Source organism: Botryllus schlosseri, chromosome 1 (assembly GCF_051294905.1).
Source record: "Botryllus schlosseri isolate E-star chromosome 1, Bs_hap1, whole genome shotgun sequence".
NCBI lineage: Eukaryota > Metazoa > Chordata > Ascidiacea > Stolidobranchia > Styelidae > Botryllus > Botryllus schlosseri.
In genome coordinates, this window is record NC_137236.1 from 36,308,989 (window position 1) to 36,331,692 (window position 22,704).

Here is a 22,704-nt window from a genome sequence, read left to right on the forward strand (position 1 = left end):
CGGTCATCTTCATCTGAAGAGGCTTGTCGATCTGACCCCGTTGACTTTTATACTTTGAGATGGCAGAGTTATACAAGGACAATTTCTTGTCAGCCGAAACGTCCATAGTCAAAATCGCGCTGATCGATCGGTCCAACTCGGAGTTCAAATCAGTCGCGTTAGAGGGGGCTAGAGGGTTAGGCGATATAACCACTTTTTTGAAACTCATTTTTTGCCAAAAACAGATTTCAGCAACGATGCCGCCAAAGGGAGGATTGATAAGATACCGCTAATAAAACCTCCTCGTTGGGTGTTGGCGTGTAATACACGTCTCTTGTTCTTCAAGCTCAACTTTTTACTTGTCAGCTTTCGAATTTTGTCTTTATGCGGGTGTAAATTTTGTATATGGCGTTTTGACAGTCGCAGATTGCCGTTCAAAACATTCACACAGACTTCACAAAATGCCTTCACCAAACCGGGAGAGCTCCCCAATAATATATCCTTCCTTACCGCGGGCGACGCCTTGGACAGAAATTTCAAAGTCTCGCCGTGCTTCTTAATATAACAGTGACGTTTCGGCAGCGATTTGGTCCGAGCCATTATGAATATAGTGTCAAAGTCCCGGCACTTTCGCTATTTATAGTGGCGTGTACAACACGAGTTCATCCCCAGGAAACACCCCTGTTTTAACACGACTAGAATCGGGTGTGGCTTGCGTCAAATCTATAAAAAGGTACCCGTGAGCGTTCTTTGTCGCGTCGGCGTACGCTTCAACTAGAAATTTTGAGTTACCGGGGTACATTTGCTTGCCAAGAACTCGAATCTGAGATCGATCTCTAGGATTACGCATGATAATCAAATACTGGGTGCTGAGACTGAGGTCCCTCGATCTTTTGGACTGGAAATATAAATTTTGGACCGCGAATATTGTGGTCACCGAGCCGTGATTCGCGTAGACTGTAAAAAAGGGGGTCACCCTGTCCGAAAATTCCATTTTATCGTCAATAATTAATAGAGTAGGACAGGGGCGGCTTGTCGCCAACTCATCCAAAATGGAGAGATCCGAGTAAAACTCAACACCTTGCAGCTCGTTAAAGGAGTCTTGGTAAGCCGTATAGCAATAGATAATTCTTTTAATTCGCCCCTTTGAAAGCTGATCGATATTTTTTATGACTTTAAATATAAAAGTACTCTTCCCCGAAAACGACGGTCCTGCCAAAAGACACGCCCTCCCTGTCGAGAAATCCATCACCAAGGCTGTTTTGACACGACGAGACATGTATTCACAAACACACTTCTATATATAACAAGGACAGGTACACGAAAAAATATGGCGATTCAGAGCGTCACGCAAACCGTCCACACAGCGAATCTTACAATGTCCACAAGACCGTCTTTTTACACCAGAAGCGAGGTGTCATAATCGACACGAGAAGACGAGGCATCATCAGGGCTCAGTGGTGTCCTGGCCAAGGCTCGAGGTCTACGAGGGGGAGGGTAAGGTGATACCCGGCCGGGTGACTTTTTTGTTATGATTTTAGTCAGATTCGGTCTTGGTAGCACTGGCGACTGATGTATGTCTCTGGCACGCTGTGGTGTCGCCACGACAAACGGGGCAGTCAGATTCGGTCTTGGTATCACTGGCGACTGATGTATGTCTCTGGCACGCTGTGGCATCGCAACGACAAACGGGGCGTCAACCACGGTAGGTGATGTGTCAACGGATTTAGGGGCGCGACGATCTTCTCCCGTTCGGAGATAACCCTGGTTCATGAAGCGGTATCGGTTGTTGTCGTTTCCTCTGTGAGTCAAGCGCTGATCGCGGTTCTGTACGCTACAGGCGGCACGATCGGTTGGGTCTGTGAAGCCAACTTGACGACGATTCAGGATACGGGCATCAGTCAGCAGTCGGCTCGTCACACCATCGCCTTCATACGTGAACACAGGTAGAAACTGCAGCTCCGTCACACACCTCAACAGGTCGTCTCGAAAGCTCATCCATTCTAGAAGACAAAAGATAGCTACATATGTGTCGGGTAATGACTATTACTGCTTGTTACCTGGTCTCAAGGTGGTGGCAATGTGTAGACGATCCTGCAACTCTTTCTTGAAGTGAGTAGTTTGCTGATCGGTCAGATTGTCTTCCAGCAGAATATCTTTCAGCACAGAGACACGATGCCAGTTGGCTTGGGTGTCGCGGTGAAGTCTATTGAGTGAAAGCTGGCCACAAACATGACTAATGAAATCGCTAGCTGAGTTATGAGTCATCTGGGAAAAAACAAAAATAACACACATATTACAAACTCAAACGCCGCCTTCGAAAACTAGTCGCAAGCGACAGGCGTTGATGATAGAAAAAGCGCTCAATATGGAACAAAATTTCACAGTGAGCACCAAAAGATAAGCAATGTATGCCAGCAAAATAGTGTCTTCGTTTTAACATGTCTTTGACGTGCCGCCGAAACACTATAAAATAAAATAATAGTAAGACTCCATACTTGGGTCACAATATACAACCCACCTGTTTTTAGGAATTCCATGCGACTCGACAGGTCTTGTAGCTGAGACGGGCGAGGAGGACGCCAGCATATTCTTGTGTCTATGAATAAACGTGCCTTAGCAACGACAGAGAGCTAAGAGCATATTTACACACCCCCAATCTCCTCCAAAATGTTTCTGAGTCTTCTCACGTCCATGTTCAAAGCCTCTATCTTCAAGACCTCAGCCAAAAGTTCCACCCGGTCTGCCCCACATTCGTGTCGTATGATCAGACCAAACAGAACGCCAATCTCAAATTTGTCTTTCTGCTCACATGGGGGTAAATGATCGTACCCAGACATGTACTCCCGTAGTGGAAAGAATTCTGCATGATCGATGTATTGATCCATCTGAGAATTGAGACAATTATGATTTCAATTTATGATGAATCATAACAGTTCCAACTCACCGTGATTCCTTCTATACGCTGATAAAATCTGAAAAGAAAAAACTCATTGTATTATACAATCATGAAACACAATACGCTTTTCCCCACCTGCTGTAAGCTATTGGCCTGCAGAGTTAATGCTATCGTCTGTAAACAACACGAGAAAACGAGCACTATTGTGAAAGGTTCAAGATGCATAGAATAATTTGAGTCAACATGAGAGCATAATGTGAAAACAGGTTTAAAAAAAAAACACAGAATACGGAAAGTGCACATTTGAAAAAATCATAGTTCCAAGGGTCTCGTATGAATACCGTCTGATTCGACTATTCGTTTACAGTAGAAGTGAGACAGGGCCGATCGAAATTGCTCATAGGTAAAAATGGAGGCATTTTTCCGCACAAATCCAGAATTAATATCCCCATGAGGTTTTTTCTCAAACAAAACTTTCCGGTAGATGTCAGCAGTCAGTTTGTTTACTTTTGAGAGCCCTTTGCATGAGTACTTATCCTCATTGCAATAATAAGTCTTTGCGGACAGACCAACAAAAATATTCGATTGTGCCTCAATTTTGAAAAGACCACTGGTCCGTTGATCATATCGATTACGAGCTTTACAACAGGCACGTTTATCATTGAACGAGAGAGGATTGGTCAAAAATTCGCTACGGTGCTCGTCACAGGCGATTGCTGGGAAATATTTGTGAAAATTTTCAAAAAATTCTGCTTGTTTTTCGGGTCGTACAACTTTTAGCAGGCTGTCAGAGGAGATAGCCCCGTACCAAGAATCAGTGTCGCTGTATGCTACTTCAATGGACCGGGGCAGGAGGTAGGTGGACAGGTACGAATGGAACCGTAATAAGGCCAATTTCGCATAACCATAGACAAAGTACCCAATGTGGTTAGGTTGGCTCCAAACATGTTTTCTCAATTTCATGGACACCTCAAAAATATCTGGTGACAACTCAATCATTGATTTAAATCTGGAGTCATTTACCAAGACCATAGCTTTTTGGCGGTTAACAATCTTGACATCAGAATATTTTGTACAATTCGAGATAGTTTTACCTATACAGGAATTTGCAATGTCTTTATAGAACTGCCCCAGCGGCTTCTGAGACGGGTCATCGTCAGCCCGTCTTCTAGCCTCGGTTATCGTATCTACAAGAGAATTGAAACATTCAATGGGTTCAAACTCGATAGCTTGAAATACCTTAGTAACGATTAACCCATTCTCGAGGTACCACTTCAATAGTGGTGTTATTAACAAAGTTTTTGTGGCCTGCAGAGTAGCAATCAAGAATTTCCGTGGCCGTTTCAAAAAACCATGCTGTTCAGCAAATGCTTTCATGTACGGGCCTATATCATCACGACTTACGTAAGCATGTTTGAACAGGGGACAGAACTCACTAAAATGCTCTTTGAGGTGACTAGGCACATGAATGTCGACCTCAACGGCCCCAAAAAATTGATCTTTTGACACCAACTCTAAGAGTTTCGAACTTGAAAGGACCCGACATTTCACCATTTTACTGTATTCAAGAGTTTGAATAAAGGCCGCTATATCACTTCGCTGACGCATAATGACCCATTGACATTCTGTGATGTACTCCAATTTATACCCCACTTTTTGAATATACTGAATTTTACGCTGCGTCGCGGCCCAGCGGGCTTGGCGATCCGGGCTGGCTCCCAACTCGCAGCCGTGACCATGGTGAAAACATCCAAACAGCTCAAGTGCAACAGGCCCTTGTGGAGTCCTATAATACCCATCAATACAAATCTGGAGCAGGCCGATACGATGCTCAGGACCATTGAATTGATGCTGGATTTTGACCCCCCGACAGTGCGCGATGTAGCTTAGCCATTGGTGAGCCATTTTTCCATAGAGTGGTGCCGTTTTTGTCCTGGAGAATAGAGTAAAATCTTCATTAGGTGACCACAGACAAGGATAGCCCCCCGGTAATCGTGAACGGAGAGTGTCGAGGTAGAGACAGTTGCCGTCCAGACCTAGCACCTGTTCTACAGGTAGAGCGTTATCGCCATAGATTTGGGGTTTGATTTTTGTGACCTTAGCCTCTGCATATCGCAATGAAACAACAGAAAGCCCGCCACGTAGATTTTCCCGTATCAAGGTGTGTATATGACTATACTTTTGATTCAACAAGGTAAATACAGGTGGTATGCTATTAAACACAAACCGTGATGCCAGAGAGGGCAATGATATACCATGTTTAGCCATGTCAATCGAGTAACGAGCAAAGAGTTGCTTGTGCTTTGTGAGGGCCTCCAGTAACGGCCCGACATCTAAGCTAACATAGAACGATAGATAGTCACGAAAAGTAGTCATTTTATGTTCCGCCCACTTTGATTGACACCAAAGATATTGCTCATCAGTTATATTAGACCGTTTCAGTTTGTTATAAAAATGTATGTGGTCTGGGAGACATTTCTCATCCAATACTGATAAATCAGTGAAATAGTTATACGGAAAAAAGGCCTTCGTTGAAGCGCAGTTATGACAACGTATGTATGCGTCATAACTTGTGCCGGCGCCAAGATACAAGGTCACATCCAAAAATCGAAACCGACCAGTTGACAAGGACATATACGACGTACCTCTCTTAACGATACTGATAGGGTCTGATAAGTACTCCACCAGATATGGGATAATCAAAGGTATATCATAACGAGACCCATTGAAAGAGAATACAGGTAATTGACTCAAATAATTCAAAAAACGATGTTTCAATAAGGTTGCTGGGCTCATACGCTTGACATCCGGATCAGCGGTATGCATTTCTTCAGCAATACAATCTAATCGTTCCAACACATCATGAAATTGTAGACATAATGCCTCAAAACACTCACTTTGGATCAATTCAAAACGTGACATCATTCTAGCAACCAGCGCCCCAGGGTCGCCATCACTAATCAGTACTTCTGGAGTCTCGTACCCTGGGAAATTACATGCGAAGGCCACCGCGGCCGGGATATGACAGTCCACATAGTGCACATTAGCAGTATCGTTTGGAGTCGAGCCTTTTTGTAATATACTCTCATAGTCAAAAACCAAGTTATATGGGTAGAAACGAGATGGTTTGGGCACGATTATACCCAACTCGTCCAACGCTTCAAATATAGTAGGCTCAGGCTTGAACATACCCCCACGGTAGTGGTTAGGAATGTCTTTAAAGCAATTATGCCGTTGGAGAAAGTATTTTGAACTAAACAGGCGATGACAGGTCTCACAGCTATAATTCTTGCAATATAAGCCCGAATTTTTAATATAACAAAAATGTCTCCCGGCCTCTAAATGAACGTGAATTTTCAACCCCTCCCGAGCACCGTGTCGTAGTATATAACCGACCCCGTCTTTCAATGTATAAACACAGATAGATACTTTAAGACACGACTCGACTTTATCTAGATCGTTCATACACACCCCAGATTCGGGGTCCCCATATAAGGCAGAATATTGTGCCACCAAAGAGAGCGTTTTAGATTGCAAGTCACCACTACGATAATTACCACCACAAAGCATAACAGCGATACAGCGGAATATACAGTAATAGTCATCATATGGTACACCACGTTGATCTCTCAATAAAGGTAAAATATTATGTGAATTCGCAATAGACTTTGGTATTTCGATTGTACTACACCCAATTAATCTGAAGTCTGATTTGTACACGTAGAAGGTAACGTTTGTGACTTCCAAGACAACAAATTTAGTATCGTCTCTTTGAAAGCGAGCACTCTCGAAGCCCGCAGACAGGTCTATATCGTCTACAAATTGATCAAAGTCACTACGATTGGCAATCATTTTAGGTGTATCCAACATAACACCGGCGTTCTCGGACGCGTGATAGTATCTCAATTCGCTTGTCTCGACATTATCAAGTATGTGGCCGAAAGCATAATTGATTCTAAAACCATACTGTTGTGAGACAAAGATGTCCTGTAGATCGTTGATGACGTCACTTGGGGTGCGGCCGAGTATACGGAAATTGTGTAGACTTCGTATACTGTGTGGTGCGAGTGTTGAGGTGCGAATGGAGTGCCAGTTTTCTTCCACGATCTCGATCAGATTTTCAGGTATACCCAAGCCGCTTGGTTGTGCAAAATCAGACACAATTCTAGCAAGGTTTCGCCGCCTAGACATTCTGGAAACAAAAAACACAGAATCAATAACAGGTAGGACAAAACACACATAAATACATATGATATTACAACATAAGCATGCGATAAAACACGATAGTACACCAAAAACAGTTACACATTCGTATAAAATTTCATGGTGGCTCTGGCAGCTGACATCTCTTTGAGAAAGGCAACTTTCGCACGCATGATACGCTCCAAGGGTAATTGCATACGCAAATCCTGCCCGTTCGACTGAGATAGTATTTGCGAAATTTCTTGTTCTATCCGGTTATAATCTTGAGTGAATGTTTCATGAGATGGAAAACTAGATCTCGAAAGTATATCATCCACTTCCCCCAGAATAGTGAACATCGCTTCAGATGGACTGATTGAAATAGCCTCAACAATGGTCGCCTTGAGGTGCTCCATCATTCGTCTACTATATTTCCCAAACCTCTCACCCCCAGGTCTACGTCTGGATGGGAATGCAGGAGGTTGGGCGGGATTTTCTATATTTTCTGGGATATCATTTGCTGGACTAATCGCATCGAGTAGTTCTACCGGATAGCCACCTTCCATCAATTCTGGTATCCCGTTATCAGCCATAGCTATGAGCAAAGATTTGTGATGGTAAGCTCAATTTACGCTTACTTATAGACACTGTAGCCACATGACAAGCAGAAGAAGGTACTTAACATGGTTTAACAGAGTCAGCAAAACGCGGGAAGGAATTTTATGACCCCCCCCCACTTGCCTTTTTCCCTCAACCGTTTGAATATACATACAAGCCTCTTTTTTCTCTAGTACCATACTCACATACCCAATTTACACTTACTTATAGCTACTGTCAGCCACATGACAATTGGAAGAAGGTTCTTAAAACAGTTAAACAGAGCCGGCAAAACTCGGCAAGAAATTTTATGACACTCTACTCGGCCTTTTTCCCCCAACCATTTGAATATAAATACAAGACTATTTTTCTCTAGTGACATACTTACAGGCATAATTACACCATGGCATGTAAATACAACCCGTACGAAAATACTGCAACGAAGCGCAAGCTAGATATTGACTTGAAACGGGCTGCCCCGTCTCATATTCCAAATTTCGACAATGCCACCAGTTTCTATGGCACGCAAGTCAGCTTCGACGGACGTGTGCAATTGGCGTCGACCAGACGACATGGACCCAAGATGACTTATGTGAAAGTCTCGATCACAGATGGTAAAAAATCTCTACCAGAGGTGATATTCAATGACAAATTACTGGACTGCATCGAAACTGCATACAGACAAGGTCATACTATGACATTCTGTAACATCAAGATCACTGCTGACGCAAGAACTGATGCCCCATCATTGATCATTGGTCGCAATTCTACTGTTACCAAGAGCAAAGCCCGCTTACCCTGTCCAGAGATGGTTGAATTCCGGTACGTGTCCGCAGAAGATATCCAAAAAGGCTTGTATGATGACAAGATTGTTAATTACAGAGGTCTCTGTATTGCCACGGATTCTGAATCCATTGGCACAACCTCGGAGAGACAGCTACATTCATATGCACTAGTGAATGGTGACATTTCTGTTGATCTGAAAAATTGGGGTATTATACCGTTATTCACTGCTGACAAATACTATGATGTCACCCATCTACGTGTACAAGTCCGATCTGGCAAACGTGAGCTGTTCTTACAAGACTATTCGCGTATTTGCAAAGAATGAACTGTTTCATGTATGAAATAAAAGAAACATGTGATTATTTTGTTGACACTATTTATCAGAGATTAGGGCTGGTTATAGTAAACTTTCTAACCTGCCAGAATACATCATCTTTCAATATCATACTACTAGCTATCGTCTCGACTCAGTAATCTCACACGAGCGGCGTGGAAAGAGGTTATCAGATTGTAAAACGGCGTGTTTGTGAGAGCACTATACGCCGTGATAATTAAAACAGAGCGAGACAGTAGCACAGTACATTAACCGGGGGAAAATCAGCGTGATAGTTAATCAATACTCAACTTTCGCTTCCAGTATAGTGGCCAAGCGACGGCCGAGACCAATGTCCAACGTTTTTCGAACAAAGAGAATAATTCCTCGACCCAGCGGGGGTGGATTACAGGACAAAGGCGCTGTGCATGTCTACGAGGCGACATGGCTGTTTTCGAAAGCGAAATTGTCGCTCCTCGGCACAGCAGGATCACAAAACAAAAGGCGCTATGCAGTCTACGCGGCCGCATGTCTATTTTCGAAAGCGCGATTGATTATCGTAAATTAGATCTTGGACAAAGCGACGATAGCAGCGCGTCGTATAATACCCGAGCTAAGTAGTTATAGTATACTATAAACCTGATCCTCGCGCCGCCAACGATCCGTAACCACAATTCTAATACCGCGACAGTCCATACACAATTATACACCATACCGAGAGCTTTCAAGGTATCTGTCGACGGGCTTCGAGCGATCGTCGACACGTGACCCGTGCTCTGTGACCCGTAACAATAGCGAGGGCTTTATTTACATGGGTGTCCTCGAGAACTCGAGTTGACCCGTATATTTATAACCATAACAGATCATCTCCCCTGCTACAATCTCGATCAATAACAAGTAGAGTACGTTTCCAGTATGACACAGACCGTAGGCGTCACTATGCACAGACAAACGTAAGAAACCGGTAATCCACTTTGGCGATACATCTGCTCGGACGCGCGTTGACAATCCACCTAAACACGCGCCGGGATCTCACGTACGGACCCGAAGGAACAAATACTATACTGTTGTTGTTCGTAGGGGGAAATATAACAATACTATACTGTTGTTGTTCGGGGGAAATATAAAAAATACTAGTAAGTGCATACCATTGAAATTAAATGTCAATCCATTGTTGTTCGAGGGGAAAATATAATAAATAATACACAAGTCTCGTGTCCAGAAGTCAGGCGAGGTAGAATCAGGAGTGGAGAAGTACAAGTAGAAGTACTCATGTCTGAGTACAAAGGTCAATCCAGATTCTTTGTTCGTTTTCTCTCTAATTATTCCCCCTTTTTTAATTGCCGCACAGTCAGAAGGGAAATCCCCTCGAGTATTGCTGCAAAACTGAGAATGTGCTAATTCTTACACTATCTTTTATCTTGATAATCTTTGTTTGTTTAAGTAAATAGGGTGCATGCGCGAGTTCCGCACATTTCCTATACTACTGCTGTCTAAGCTGTAGAGGAGGGTGAATTTCCAAAATGGAGGACATTTAAGCGTTCTCGGAAGACATTTTCGATTTCCTGAAAAATGAGGACATATGGTAATTGTATATATATGTGAATAGGTTCACTCTAATGATGCTTGCTCACTGCCTAGTTATTCATTTTATCATACTGCTTAGAGCAGAGGTCTCAAACTCGCGGCCCGCATGCGGCCTGCGAGACCGTTTTGTGCGGCCCGCGAAGGCATTTTGGAATTCTAAGTATTCGATAAAAAAAAACATTCAAGTGTCATATATCTTGTTTAGATTTAAGAACTTGAAGTTCACTCCAAAACTACTACAAAAACCTGAAATCTAAACAAACTTCTCTATCACATAACTTTTAAAATCTACCGTGCGGTGGAAGATCGCTATTACGTCACATTTCAGGTTCATGATGATAAAATATGACCCATTGATGATTCGTGACTGGAAATTTTGATTTTGTTTGGTGCGACCTTTCCTCAGTTTACTCGATTTTGGATTGACTGGGTGATAAACTAAAAATGACTCGAGTTGAGTCGGGAAAAACGTTAAAATCAGAGAAGGACTTGCGTCATGCAATAGTGACTTGGTAATCCTACGGACGCAAAAATCTATGAAACTGTCAGGGGGAATTGTAATATGTCAAAAGCCCGTAGCTTGCGTTGCGTAGGGTATATATATATATATATAATCAGTAGGGCGATTTTTTTTTTGACCTAAAAAACGGAAGATTTTGACCTAAAAAATCTAAATTTTGAAAATTAGTTGTTTTCGCATATCATGTTAAAATTGTACTACTTATCTTCATTTCTGGTTGGAACTGTCTGTCCTTACAAGATAAATTGGCCTGAAAGAACGTTTTTGGCTCAAAAACGGACAAATTTTTACATGAAAAAACTAGTATTTTAACGAAATCTGGCCCTAGGAAGAATTGCAGTAGTTACATTACGTATTATGGTGGAATAATTGAAATTTGTTGTAATACAACGAAAGATACTTTCCTACATTCTCGGGTAGAAAGTGTTAGTTTTTTGGTATTCATGGTGTTTGTCAACTACTATGGTCATTTACACCAGGCCGATATTCTTCACTATTTTCCGTAACTGCCAACGTATAGCACGGCCCACCTCTAGGCTTTTTGCAAGACACCGCTTACGCGGATGAGGTGGCGAGGAGGAGCCTAGGTAAACCTCCAACACTTAGCTATCGGAATTATGAAGTCGACCTCGGTCGGAATCTAACCCACACCCATTGGTGTTGCAGCCGCGGATTATACCACTGCGCTATCTCGGGTGGAAAGTGTCTGTTCTTACTAAGTAGCTTGCCAAGAATGGAGAAAGAACGTTCAACAGCAGCAGTGGTTAGCTGACAACACTGAAGTTGTGTGCACACTGCTTGCTGGTGATGCACTGTGTTGCTTCATTCTGACAATGTTGTCTATATCACAATTTTTCAGCTTGCGCTTCTTGATGTAAGAACCATGTAATGCCCAAGCAGTCTTGCTTCAGTTAGGATATTGCGGTACGTTGACCATAAAACCATATCACTATTTGTTTCATTTGACCGTTTATGATTCCCAATGAGCAGACGATGGGCCGTTTACAACGGTAGGCCTATAAAGTAGGTTACAGGCTGTAAATTATCAAATGATAAGTTCACATACAGCGCAAAATCTACGATACAAACGAAATATAGAGGTCAAAAAATGTTTGATTTTGTAAACAATTTTGACAAATTTTGACCTAACGCTACAATTTTGACCTAATTTTGACTTTTTTTGACATGTCAAAAAAAATCGCCCTACTAATCAGGTTTGTTTGGAAACCATTGGTATTCTGTGGCCCCTGCGACGCATATTTCGTTAAATCCTGGGTGTTGTTTGTTCTCTTTATCCATGTTATTATCGGTGGCGAGTAAAGTAGTACGCTTCACAGCTGTAACACCAACGGATTCTTTGACGATTGGTCATTTCTATTCCAGGAGTTCTAAACCAGGGGTTCATAGCCCCTTCGTGGTACGAAGCACCACATCAGGGTGTACGAGATGCATTGTGGAAATAGGCCTATATGCCGCGTGGGATATTTTCCGGGCCAATGTATGCAACTGGAAAATACTCATCGCGCTATGCGAATTTTATATAGGTATCATCAGAAATTGTGTTGAAAATGGACAGGGGCACGGGAAATCTTATTGAAAGCACAAGGGGTACGATCGCTAGGTTAAGAAACAATGTTATTACTATGGCACAATAATGATTATATTTAGGTTGTTGTTGATCTGTTCTAATATTCCTCGGAGAAAATTTAAGTCTGGGTAAATTTGACTTTGGCAATGAAATTATGCCCGGCACAAAAACAATTTTATTCAAATATTTGAAAATGTGATTTTTCGTGCCAAGCGTGAATAGTATAATAGTAAATTACATTTTCACGATGTTCGTGGAATGCCTGTCTGTAATGTGTCGTCAAATAAGGCCAACTTGGATATGATACATTGAATACCCCTAATTTTGATGCTGCGGCCCGCGGCGTCGTCAAAAATTAGGAAATTGGCCCGCAAGCACATTTGAGTTTGAGACCTCTGGCTTAGAGCTAGGCCCGACCTTCTCTATACGCTATACTTGCAAGTTGCAATAATGTTTTGAAATCTGTCCTCAATGTTCCAAAGGTAATATTGATGGATCGCAGCGTATTGGTTAGCGAGATCGTCACCCACCAGAGTCCATGAAGGCTACATACTATATCAAATCCAAACGATACATTGCTGATGTCGGTAGCTCCTTGTAACGTCACAGTCACTTGCCAATGCCAAGTCATCTGTTTTCCATCAGCTGTTACGGCCATCTAATTTCAGGTTAAACGCGTGTGAGCTGGCACACGTGCTAACATTTCTATAATTATTATTTAAGGTGAGATATTTTATCAGTACGCAAATCACGCTGATTGGTGCAGCAAAAACGCAGCAGATACGACAAAATGATTCTTAGCCGGTTACCAATTTACCATGTGTGCTAGAACTGAAACAGACTTACCTGCAATATTTCTTTTTAAATGAACATATTTCCGAGAAGCTGGACGCTGTGTAGTCACTGCAGTGTACAGTGTACCATGATCTGTTATATTAACAATAAAGGACTTGTCGCTGTTACGGCCACCGGCAACCGAAGTCTATGATGCGTGACGATGTGACTAAATAGTGATGTCACAACGAGATGCAGACAAGTTGGCTGGCTACCAGAGGTGGTCAAAGTAGTCAAAAAAGCTACTCAAGTAGAAGTAGAAGTAGCGACGAAAAAATCTACTCAAGTACGAGTAGAAGTACTTCTTCCATGAGGAACCTAAAACTACTTGAAGTAGAAGTAGAATTGACTGACTTTAAAAGTACTCAAGTAAGTAAGTAGTTGTGAAAACGATCCTAATTCGTTCACATGGATTGTAAAAAGGTGCAAATTGAGCTATGCGAAAGGTGTCGAGCTTGATTCATATTGAATTGATGCATACCAGCAGGTCTCCAATTTTAGATAGCATATAAGCATTCGTCCACATCATGGGATGAAAATGATAGTATTGATATGGAAATGCGATGCTAATTGTCTGTTTACTCAAACATCACGTTTTAAAAAATATCATGGTACTGCGCACTCCCCCATATTATAAGGCCTGTAGTTTAGTCGAAGAGCAATTTGGAGATGTTGTGTTGGATACGGTGTAAACGCTTTGTGCGATTAGTAGGCCTAAACGTTGATAAAAAATATGGTGGACCGTAAGCTATATTGTGTAGCTTTATTTCAGGAAATTGAAGACATTACTACACTTGTTTTTATATTTCAACATGTCCGTTATCAAGACAAAAGAACTGATATAAATTAAATTATCAAAATATATGGTGCTGGGATTCGAAAGTGAAATATAAATCTAAAAACTGAACATGTAGTTAATGTCGAAAAAGTAGAAGTACTTCGTTACTGACCACCTCTGCTGGCTACAGGTTCAGATAACTAACTAACCTGCGAGCTGCGACTAGTATTGATGGTTTAGTTATTTATAGGATGCCAGTAGTTTACGTCACATTTACAGATTTGGAATTTATAGATGTTTAAAACCAATGGCCGCACGTTGCGTTTGATCAGATTCAGGCACTTGACGGCATGTTCGATCTCGAATGTGCCAAAGTCACTCGTTCACCGCGGCTAATACAGTAGGCCAACTTTCAAGCACACAGGGATTTCAGTTTCAGAAGATATTCCACTCACGGGTGGCCACACGACTGGTAGCTGCGAAAAAGCTTGAAGCCGAAACCGACCGTTTGAAATTGTATCAAGGTTTCTGCTCATTGACACAGTCACGGTATTTCATATGTATTACAGTTTGTGAGAGAGATTGTCAGAATTGATAACTGCGCATTGCTCAATAATGTTAACATTACTTGCAGATAATGTAATTGGTGGTATCCATGGCATTTTTCGGGCTATGCGCGATTTCAAGTTGCCACATATATTGATTTTTAGGTACTCTTACCCAAAGAAAAATAAGCAAGATTTTTAGAAATGGGCGTCTCGGCGTTGGCCATTATCGCGCCGCGATGCAACAAGACTTATAAAGTTTCAGGCCATGTAACATGCGACTCCAAGAAGTGTGCTAGAACGATCGGCAGCGAGAAAACCTTGTCCGAAAAGGACTGCCCTTATGCTGACCGAAAACTTCGTTATATATAGAAATCATATAGGTTAAATTGTCCATAGGAGCCTGAATGACTGGCGCCGAAAGTTCCTGTCTTAGCAATCAGAACCTCACAAGACAAATACCATTCCGCAAGGAAAAATTATATGCCAGTGAAGAAATACCAATTTGAAATCGTGTGCGTCTTTTAGTTTAGTAGCCTGCATTTGGGCGATTCTCTATTTTTTGGTATAGCAGACAGGAGGTCACGAAATAACATCATGTTACGTAGTCATACCAACGGGCCCTACAGTTTCCAAGACACCTCACTCAGCTCTACCGGTAAATCTGATTACATGAGCAGAGAGAGGATAAAAATTGATACCAATATATATGCAATCCCCGATCTTATTGACTGATTTTATATTGAATTATCGAAAATTTTCGTGATTCGCGCTAGCTCACTAAACAGTATGACTTATTTCGTGGCCAAAGCGAACAACGTGATTGGGGGTGGGTATATCACCCTATGGGAGCCCAAGACCCAATTTCTTGAGGGTCCTGACGAAGTGCTGTTTCGTTCCTGCCAATAGGTATACGCCCGAAGATGTTTAATTATTATTGAGGGGTTATACTTATTCAAACACACCGTACTCAGCTCTACCTGTAAATCTGATTACGTGAGCAGAGAGAGGATAAAAATTGATAGCAATATGTATGCAATTCCCGATCATATTTACCGATTCAATCCCGAATTATAGAATTTTTTCGCGCTTCAAGCGTTTAGGCGAGAAAAGCTGACTTAGTAAACAGAGTCAAATATAGATGAGAAATAGCGACAACCAACATACAGCCTGAGGGGGTCTGGGGGGCGAAGCCCCCCATAAGTTCGGTTTATCATCATATGGAGGGCCCAAGACCAACGTTTTTGTGGGGGGGGGGGGCTGGCGAAGTGCTGTTACGGCCCTGAATATGCATATGTGCAGATCGTGTGTATGTAAATGTATATCATGCATTATCAGGCTACATGAGCCAGCGTATAAACCGCAAAACAACGAGGACTAACATAAAAACGTCCTATTCCTGTGTAATGAAAACAGACATTTCGAATGGATATAAAAGAATTGATCATGTCTCGCCAACGGGGTCTTTTCACAGCCATTACCACTTTTTCATAGTGTCGATTACGTCGTTATAGTACGATTTACGATAGGACTGATTCGTGTCTGCAAATCGTTTGTTCGCATCCAATTCAAACTATCACATGCCTCGCTAAGACTACTAATTTCATAACTCCGACCATGTACGGTATAATGTTACATGTTGCCGTGGCTGTAGGTGAACCATGAAATATTTCTACTCAATATAAAGCATAACATCCTAGAGGTTTGGTAATATAATAGAATTAGCATAGTGTTGAGGGAAGTTTGTGTCTCGCAACTGCAGGCATGACCGACGCAAGGTCTCCGATTATTCGCAATGGTTACTCCCCGAAAATATTGTATGAAAGTAAGACCGAAATAAAATATTTTCGATCTCACGTCAAGTACAAGTACAGGCAAATGAAGTAAAAATGCCCCATACTGCACGCTATGAAAGTAAAACGAAATGAAATATTTTTAATCTCATCTCAAGTACAAGTACCAGTAAATAAAGTAAAAAGTGCCCCATAGTGCACGCTATGAGACGTATCGGGATGGGTGTATTATGGATATACTTTTGACTTGTTGTATTGAACGACAGACCTCAAGAAAAGGACGCCATTGACTTATAGTTAGTAGTTGACTCATGTGAATACTGCGTGTGTTTGAGATGGTAAGTATTGAGATTGTCTATAAGCGTATAATTAACACGCTAATTGAAGTCATTGCGAGTTCATGCGGAAAATACTAACCACTCCACTCAACCAGTCCGGAAGCTAAGATCGCACACAAAGCCTGCAATTACTAGATTATTGTAGCGAAATTTGAAACTGATATCGAATCTACACATTGCAGGTGCTGCTATATACTCATGGCGTCGAGCAGATGACGTGTAGCGTGTTTGAATTGAAATCAAACCATTTACAAATTGTAACTTATTCCAGCGGAGGAAGTTAAGAACGCCAATTCTTTTTTTAATGTCATCACCGGATTTTCATTCGTCTTATGATATTTTTGCCGTGCAGAATACCACAAGCTTGTGGTATAATGAAAAGAGTAGATAGTTGTATGGCGGATAATCCTACAACGCCACCTCGGATAATATTCTTCCCTTCGACAATATCGAGAGAAGAGGCGTTTCGGAGTAGGACCTAGCACCTGGTCTTGCTATCTTGCTCATTTCCCACTACGCACTAGCGATACGATGCGCCGCAGGAGAAGAACTGCCGAAAGCGACACCTGATCAGTGGTCATCCACAAAATGAATGATCGCGCAAACTGCGAGGTTTAGCGAGTCAGCTCGTACTTGTCGCTCGCATGTCGACACCGAGGACGGCTTGAACTTCAAGTCAAATCGAACAGGTTTCCAGGCCTGATGTTACTTCACGAAGTCTTCAATCAGTATAAAATTTGACGTTTTATTTCTTTCATCATGGACACGCCTTCAACATCACGCATCTTGAAGATATGCTATAAATTTTTATAAATCTGGCGGACCGGCAGAAAAGATGTCGCGGATCTGCGGTTGAGAACCGCCGATCTAAATCACACATTCTGTACGTGCTGTAAATGTTAGCGAATGTAATGCATATACATTTATTGTACGACCACATCAACAATTCGACGTCCACTGTCGGGTTCCAAAAATTCACGAAGCTGTCTCAATGTCTTTATGTAATTTCCAGTAAATCCCCATCCCATTCGTTTTTCAGTTAGCAATGTCTTTCTCTAAACGTTATCAAAGGCCCATCTAAAGCTGCAGTAATCATCACTACACCTTCAGGCATGCCTGGAATACTGCTTGGTCATTATAATCACTGTAAATAAGCAACTATATTATTTTATGCAACGGTTGAAATTTCAATTTGAAAGATACCATGTGGGTTTCACCGACTTGTGCTAAAGCAAGACCTCCATGATGCATGCGGCTTTACTTACTTTGAAATCGCTTATTCTATATTCATAGTAGAGTACTACCTTCTGCTTAACGCTTGATAACCAACGACAACTACTTTGACCACCCTGATCCCTGGACAACTAAAAGATTTTCAGCTTTTCCAAACTAAATTAAAATTAGAAATAGAGCTACACATTAGGGCTGTTTAAAAATAACCTTTTTTCCTGAATCTTGCTGATTACTTGATTGAATCGTTAGGTTGCCTTAAAAAACGACGCACGCCAATTATGAATTCATTCCAACCAATATTCGCGGATTTCGTAGAGTTCGAAAATTTGGAATTTGCCTTGAAATGCAAAAAAAAAAAATTTTCTAATTTTCCTTCCAACCTTATGAAAATGTTGCGCTGTCTTCAAAAACGATGGAAAACAAATTTGACTCAATTCCAAGCTCCAGAAGCGGAGTTATTCAAGTTTTTTGATGGTAATTCTGGGATGATCCACTAATCAAGGATAATCCCAGAATTTTCAATGAAAAAGTGATATATCTCCACTTCTACGGCTTCGAATTGAGTCAAATTTGTTTTGCATCGTTTTTGAAGACATCGCAACAATTTCATGGGGTTGGCAAAAAAATTTGAAAGAAAATTTTTTTTGCATCTTTAGGCAAATTAAAAATTTTCAAACTCTACGAAATCCGCAAATATTGGTTGGAATGAATTCAAATTTGGTGTGCGTCATTATTTAAGACAGCCTAACGATTTAATCAAGTAATCAGCAAGATTCAGGAAAAAAGGTTATTTTTGAACAGCCCTACTACACATGCATTTTTTCAAATTTGACTAGAATTAGAATAATAGCAGTACAGTTTGTTCCAAATTAGACTAGACTTAGAATTACTGAATTCGCGAAAACTTGGACATTAAATCGAGTTAAGTTCGTATCAAAGTAGAGTTTATTCTCGTGTGCAAGAGAAGGCAAATGTTTATACTGCACGCTTGGCTCGTTTACGATTATGCAGTTATCAAGTAGCATTTTCAGGAATACCAGAAACTAGATTAGAATTAAAATTAGGCCATTAAAACATTTCAGAAACTAGATTATAGTTAGAACAATGAAGCATTTCAAAAACTAAATTAGAATTAGATTACCGGCATGTCGCTCTAATTCTTCTAATTATACAACCCACATTATCGAGTTGTCCAAGCCTACTGGACTGCACCCAAAAGATGGTGCTTGTTTGCGGCAATTGCCTTACTGTACGTTGGCGCTAGCTAGCGACATGCTGCCTACTTTGTGAGCGATGTCATCCGGTATTTCTGCACGTCTTCGCTCACTGAACCTTAAGCTTTCGATGTATTGTAACTATGAAGCACTTCACCGCGCTTCTGTGATCAGACTTGGACAACTAGATAATTCTAGTTGTCTAATTTCACTAAATTAGAGCGAAATGCCAGTAATCTAATTCTAATCTAATTTGTGAAATGCTTCCATGCTCTAATTCTAATTCCAATCTAATTTGTGAAATGTTCGTATGCTCTAATTCTAATTCTAATCTAATTTGTGAAATGTCCGTATTCTCTAATTCTAGTTCTAATCTAATTATTGTTTTCCTGAAAATGCCTCTTTGTCCGAGGCATATTGCACTATTGCAGTGAGTTAAAAAGAACATCCCGCTTGCGCAGGGAAATCCAGTGCCAAGCCGCCATCGCATTACTTACACCGTGCAGTCATAGTAGATATTATGACGAATATAGCCAGCTAGAGTAGCTTGTAGTCTGCGAACAGCATTCTAGTTTCTAAAACTTTACGTTAGTACATTGCCATTCTGACTATCATGGGCGATGCCCATGGTTACCATAAAAGAAGTAATATTTTAATAAAGTATAGTAAAAATCGAGCCAAGCTTGGTGTACAGAAGTTAACCATTCTCATGTTTATGGGAATGCACTATTGTTGTTGTTTATTAAACAAAAATATGCGGCGCCTATCGCCTCACGGCCTTTTGCACCACGCACTGTGATTTGATGTGAACTGCATTTTGCTGTATTCATTTCCCATATACAATTTCATTCCATTTCCAAGTTTTTGCGAACCAAGTATAACTCTAATTCTAATTCTAATCTAATCTGGAAAAGGCTTAGTAGCTCTAATTCTAATTCTAATCTAATTTGAAAAAGCTGTGTAGCTCTAATTCTAATTCTAATCTAATTTGGAAAAACTGTGCAGCTCTAATTATAATTCTAATCTAGTTTGAAAAAAACTGTGGAGCTCTAATTCTAATTCTAATCTAATTCAGAAAAGCTGAAAAATTTCTAGTTGTCCAAGTCTGTCTGTGATTCCACCATGAGTTCAGCAATCAACCTCTATCACTGGAACGATCGTGTACCTGTTGTTTTCGCGGGGCTAAATTTATACGGGGACATTCACACCGAACTTATCCGCAACTCCATGATGCAAATAGAGGTCGCTATCAACTACCAACAGTTTGTTGCAGATTAAATTACGGGAGCTGGCCACGAAGTTGAAATCCGCCAACATCCATTCAAATTAGGACATGCGATCATAACATTTCGCCCGTAAGACAGTCTTAAGCCTACTATCTTCAAGGGACGGTGTGAACCCTACTATCTTCAAGGGACGGTGTGAACGGGAAGTCCATGTTCGCGTTCAGTGTGTGAGTCTCACAACACTAAAAGCATGCATTTTTGCCAATCGCAAAAACTTACCTTGCTTTGTTATAAAAGCTTGCTCGAAATAATCAGCTTCCCGTTTGTAAATGTTTGGTGACTCTCCGATGTGAGCTTCAACCACAATCACACAACGTCAAAAAATTTAGCAGGCATACGGGACATCTTCATTGTATCGTAAAAACCAAATCTATGCGATTGGGGTATCGGGGTCGGTTACTGTATAACTTGTTATGGGGTTTCATCGATAGATAGAAGTGTAGAAATCTGTTTTACACTCTGCTCACTCAATAAAAATGTAGCATTACCAATTAGCAGACGCCGAATACATTTTCCAGACTGCCATAGACCTTTGGCGTAGAGCTTATATTCCCCTATAAGTCTTCGTTGAAATTGTTGGCAAAGCCACAGAAGAATTTAATTTCATGGGATTATATTAGCTTTTGATAGCTCCAGTTGATACATTTTGCGACGTTTATAAATTCATCATGTACTTCAGGATGATGTGACCTGAGTCATCGCTAGGTATGTTGCATGTTACTTCACAGAAATATACCATTGGAATTAGCTATGTGCCGTCACATGACGTCATAAGTTTACGTTTGCGTTCACACAGAACCTTTCAAAAAGGTTCGTGTTCACACGATCCTGAACCATTCAGGGGTTCGCACCATCCCTACTATGTTCGTATCGATGCATCATATTTACTAATCTAGTCGTAGTTATAAATATGGTTAAAAAAGCAAAGACAAAATGCGTCTTCTGAGTATATTTATTCTAAAGATATCAAGTTTGCGATTTTTGCCCCGACAGGCCCTTCGAATCTACTAGTCTCGTTACTTTCACCCAGAAACACAAAAGTGAGAATGAAGATATCGGCCATAACTACATTCTGTACGTGCGACCCTCGATATTTCATAAGCACGTGTTTGCAGAAGAACATTAAAAGGTTATTCACTGCATGCATTCTCGGGAAATTGGAGATTTCTAACATAACATAACATTGTTGGGTTATATTTTTGATCTGAACAGTCACAATGTACAATAAGACACAATGCGATGTCATGAACAGACAGGAGGATATCGAACGACACGCATCCGTAGCGATCCTTTACTCTAACATCCACCTCGGCCTAGAGTGCCCGATGTCACAGTTCTTTTCGATGTTGATCTTCCTTGAAGCCGGGACCCTTTCTCCTAGTTCTTTCCGTTCCTTGTGAGTGCTTTCCTTCGTCGGGTCTCTTACTGGACTTTTCGTCGCCGTAAGATCGGCAACGGAGCCCAGATGAACCTCCGACGGGAATCGAACCCGGTTCGTCAGATTGGTGGGCGCTTATCGTAACCACTACACTATCTTCCCCGCCTACAGTCTACAGTCTACAGCAGTGGTTCCCAACCTTTTTCGACCCATCGCCCCCTTTTCAAGGTCAACACCGATCATCGCCCCCCAAATTTTGTGTACCGAAAATTTGGCATACAAACTGTAATCACCGGCGGGTTGACAAAAAAATGGTCAAATTTTCGGCTCGATGTCTAATTTGACACACTTTTGTAACTAAATTTCCGTGGGTTGACTAAAGTTTGAAAAAAAAAGGTCATCCGTTTTAACGCGTCATCGCCCCCCTATCGCCCCCTTCGCTATTTTCGCCCCACGTCGCCCCCTTTGTCCATTTTCGCCCCCAGTCGCCCCCTTCGTCATTTTCGCCACCCTAGACCGCCAAATCGCCCCCTGGGGGGCGATATCGACAACGTTGGGAACCACTGGTCTACAGTCTACAGCAGACCTGGGCAAAGTGCAACCCGCGGGCCAAATTCGACCCGCGAAGCTATTCTGTACGGCCCGGGAAAGGTTGCTTGGAATTCAAAATATCGAACTTGCTTTGTGAATGACTAAAACTGTATCAACTGAACAAAAAATTTGCAAATCAATATAGTTTAGTTCAAACCGTCTTTGTTGCAATTGTCACATTACGCATTATACGGTTAATTCGTAAAACAGGTCAATCAGTGCTCGCGATTACTATATGACCAGGACAGTAACTGCCGCACCCC

The 22,704-nt window shown here is 41.5% G+C and overlaps 1 protein-coding gene across 7 annotated transcripts; it reads right to left on the reverse strand.

The window, feature by feature from the left end:
• Window positions 1-1,094: 1,094 nt before the first annotated feature.
• LOC145448443 (uncharacterized) lies at window positions 1,095-6,326 on the reverse strand. 7 transcript variants are annotated; one of them, XR_013917918.1, is made up of 6 exons: window positions 3,014-6,326; window positions 2,927-2,954; window positions 2,633-2,867; window positions 2,501-2,578; window positions 2,040-2,247; window positions 1,095-1,982 (listed from the first exon to the last, which is right to left on the reverse strand). XR_013917918.1 is itself a non-coding variant. In XM_080326842.1 (3 exons), the coding sequence occupies exons 2-3, from the start codon at window positions 2,245-2,247 to the stop codon at window positions 1,378-1,380; spliced, it is 813 nt and encodes a 270-aa protein (XP_080182968.1). In that variant the 5' UTR covers window positions 2,501-2,575; the 3' UTR covers window positions 1,240-1,377. The 7 variants fall into 6 exon arrangements, 2 of the variants coding, with proteins under 2 accessions (XP_080182968.1, XP_080182965.1); XR_013917912.1 differs by having other exon boundaries at window positions 2,040-2,445; XR_013917913.1 differs by having other exon boundaries at window positions 2,501-2,867.
• Window positions 6,327-22,704: the final 16,378 nt, after the last annotated feature.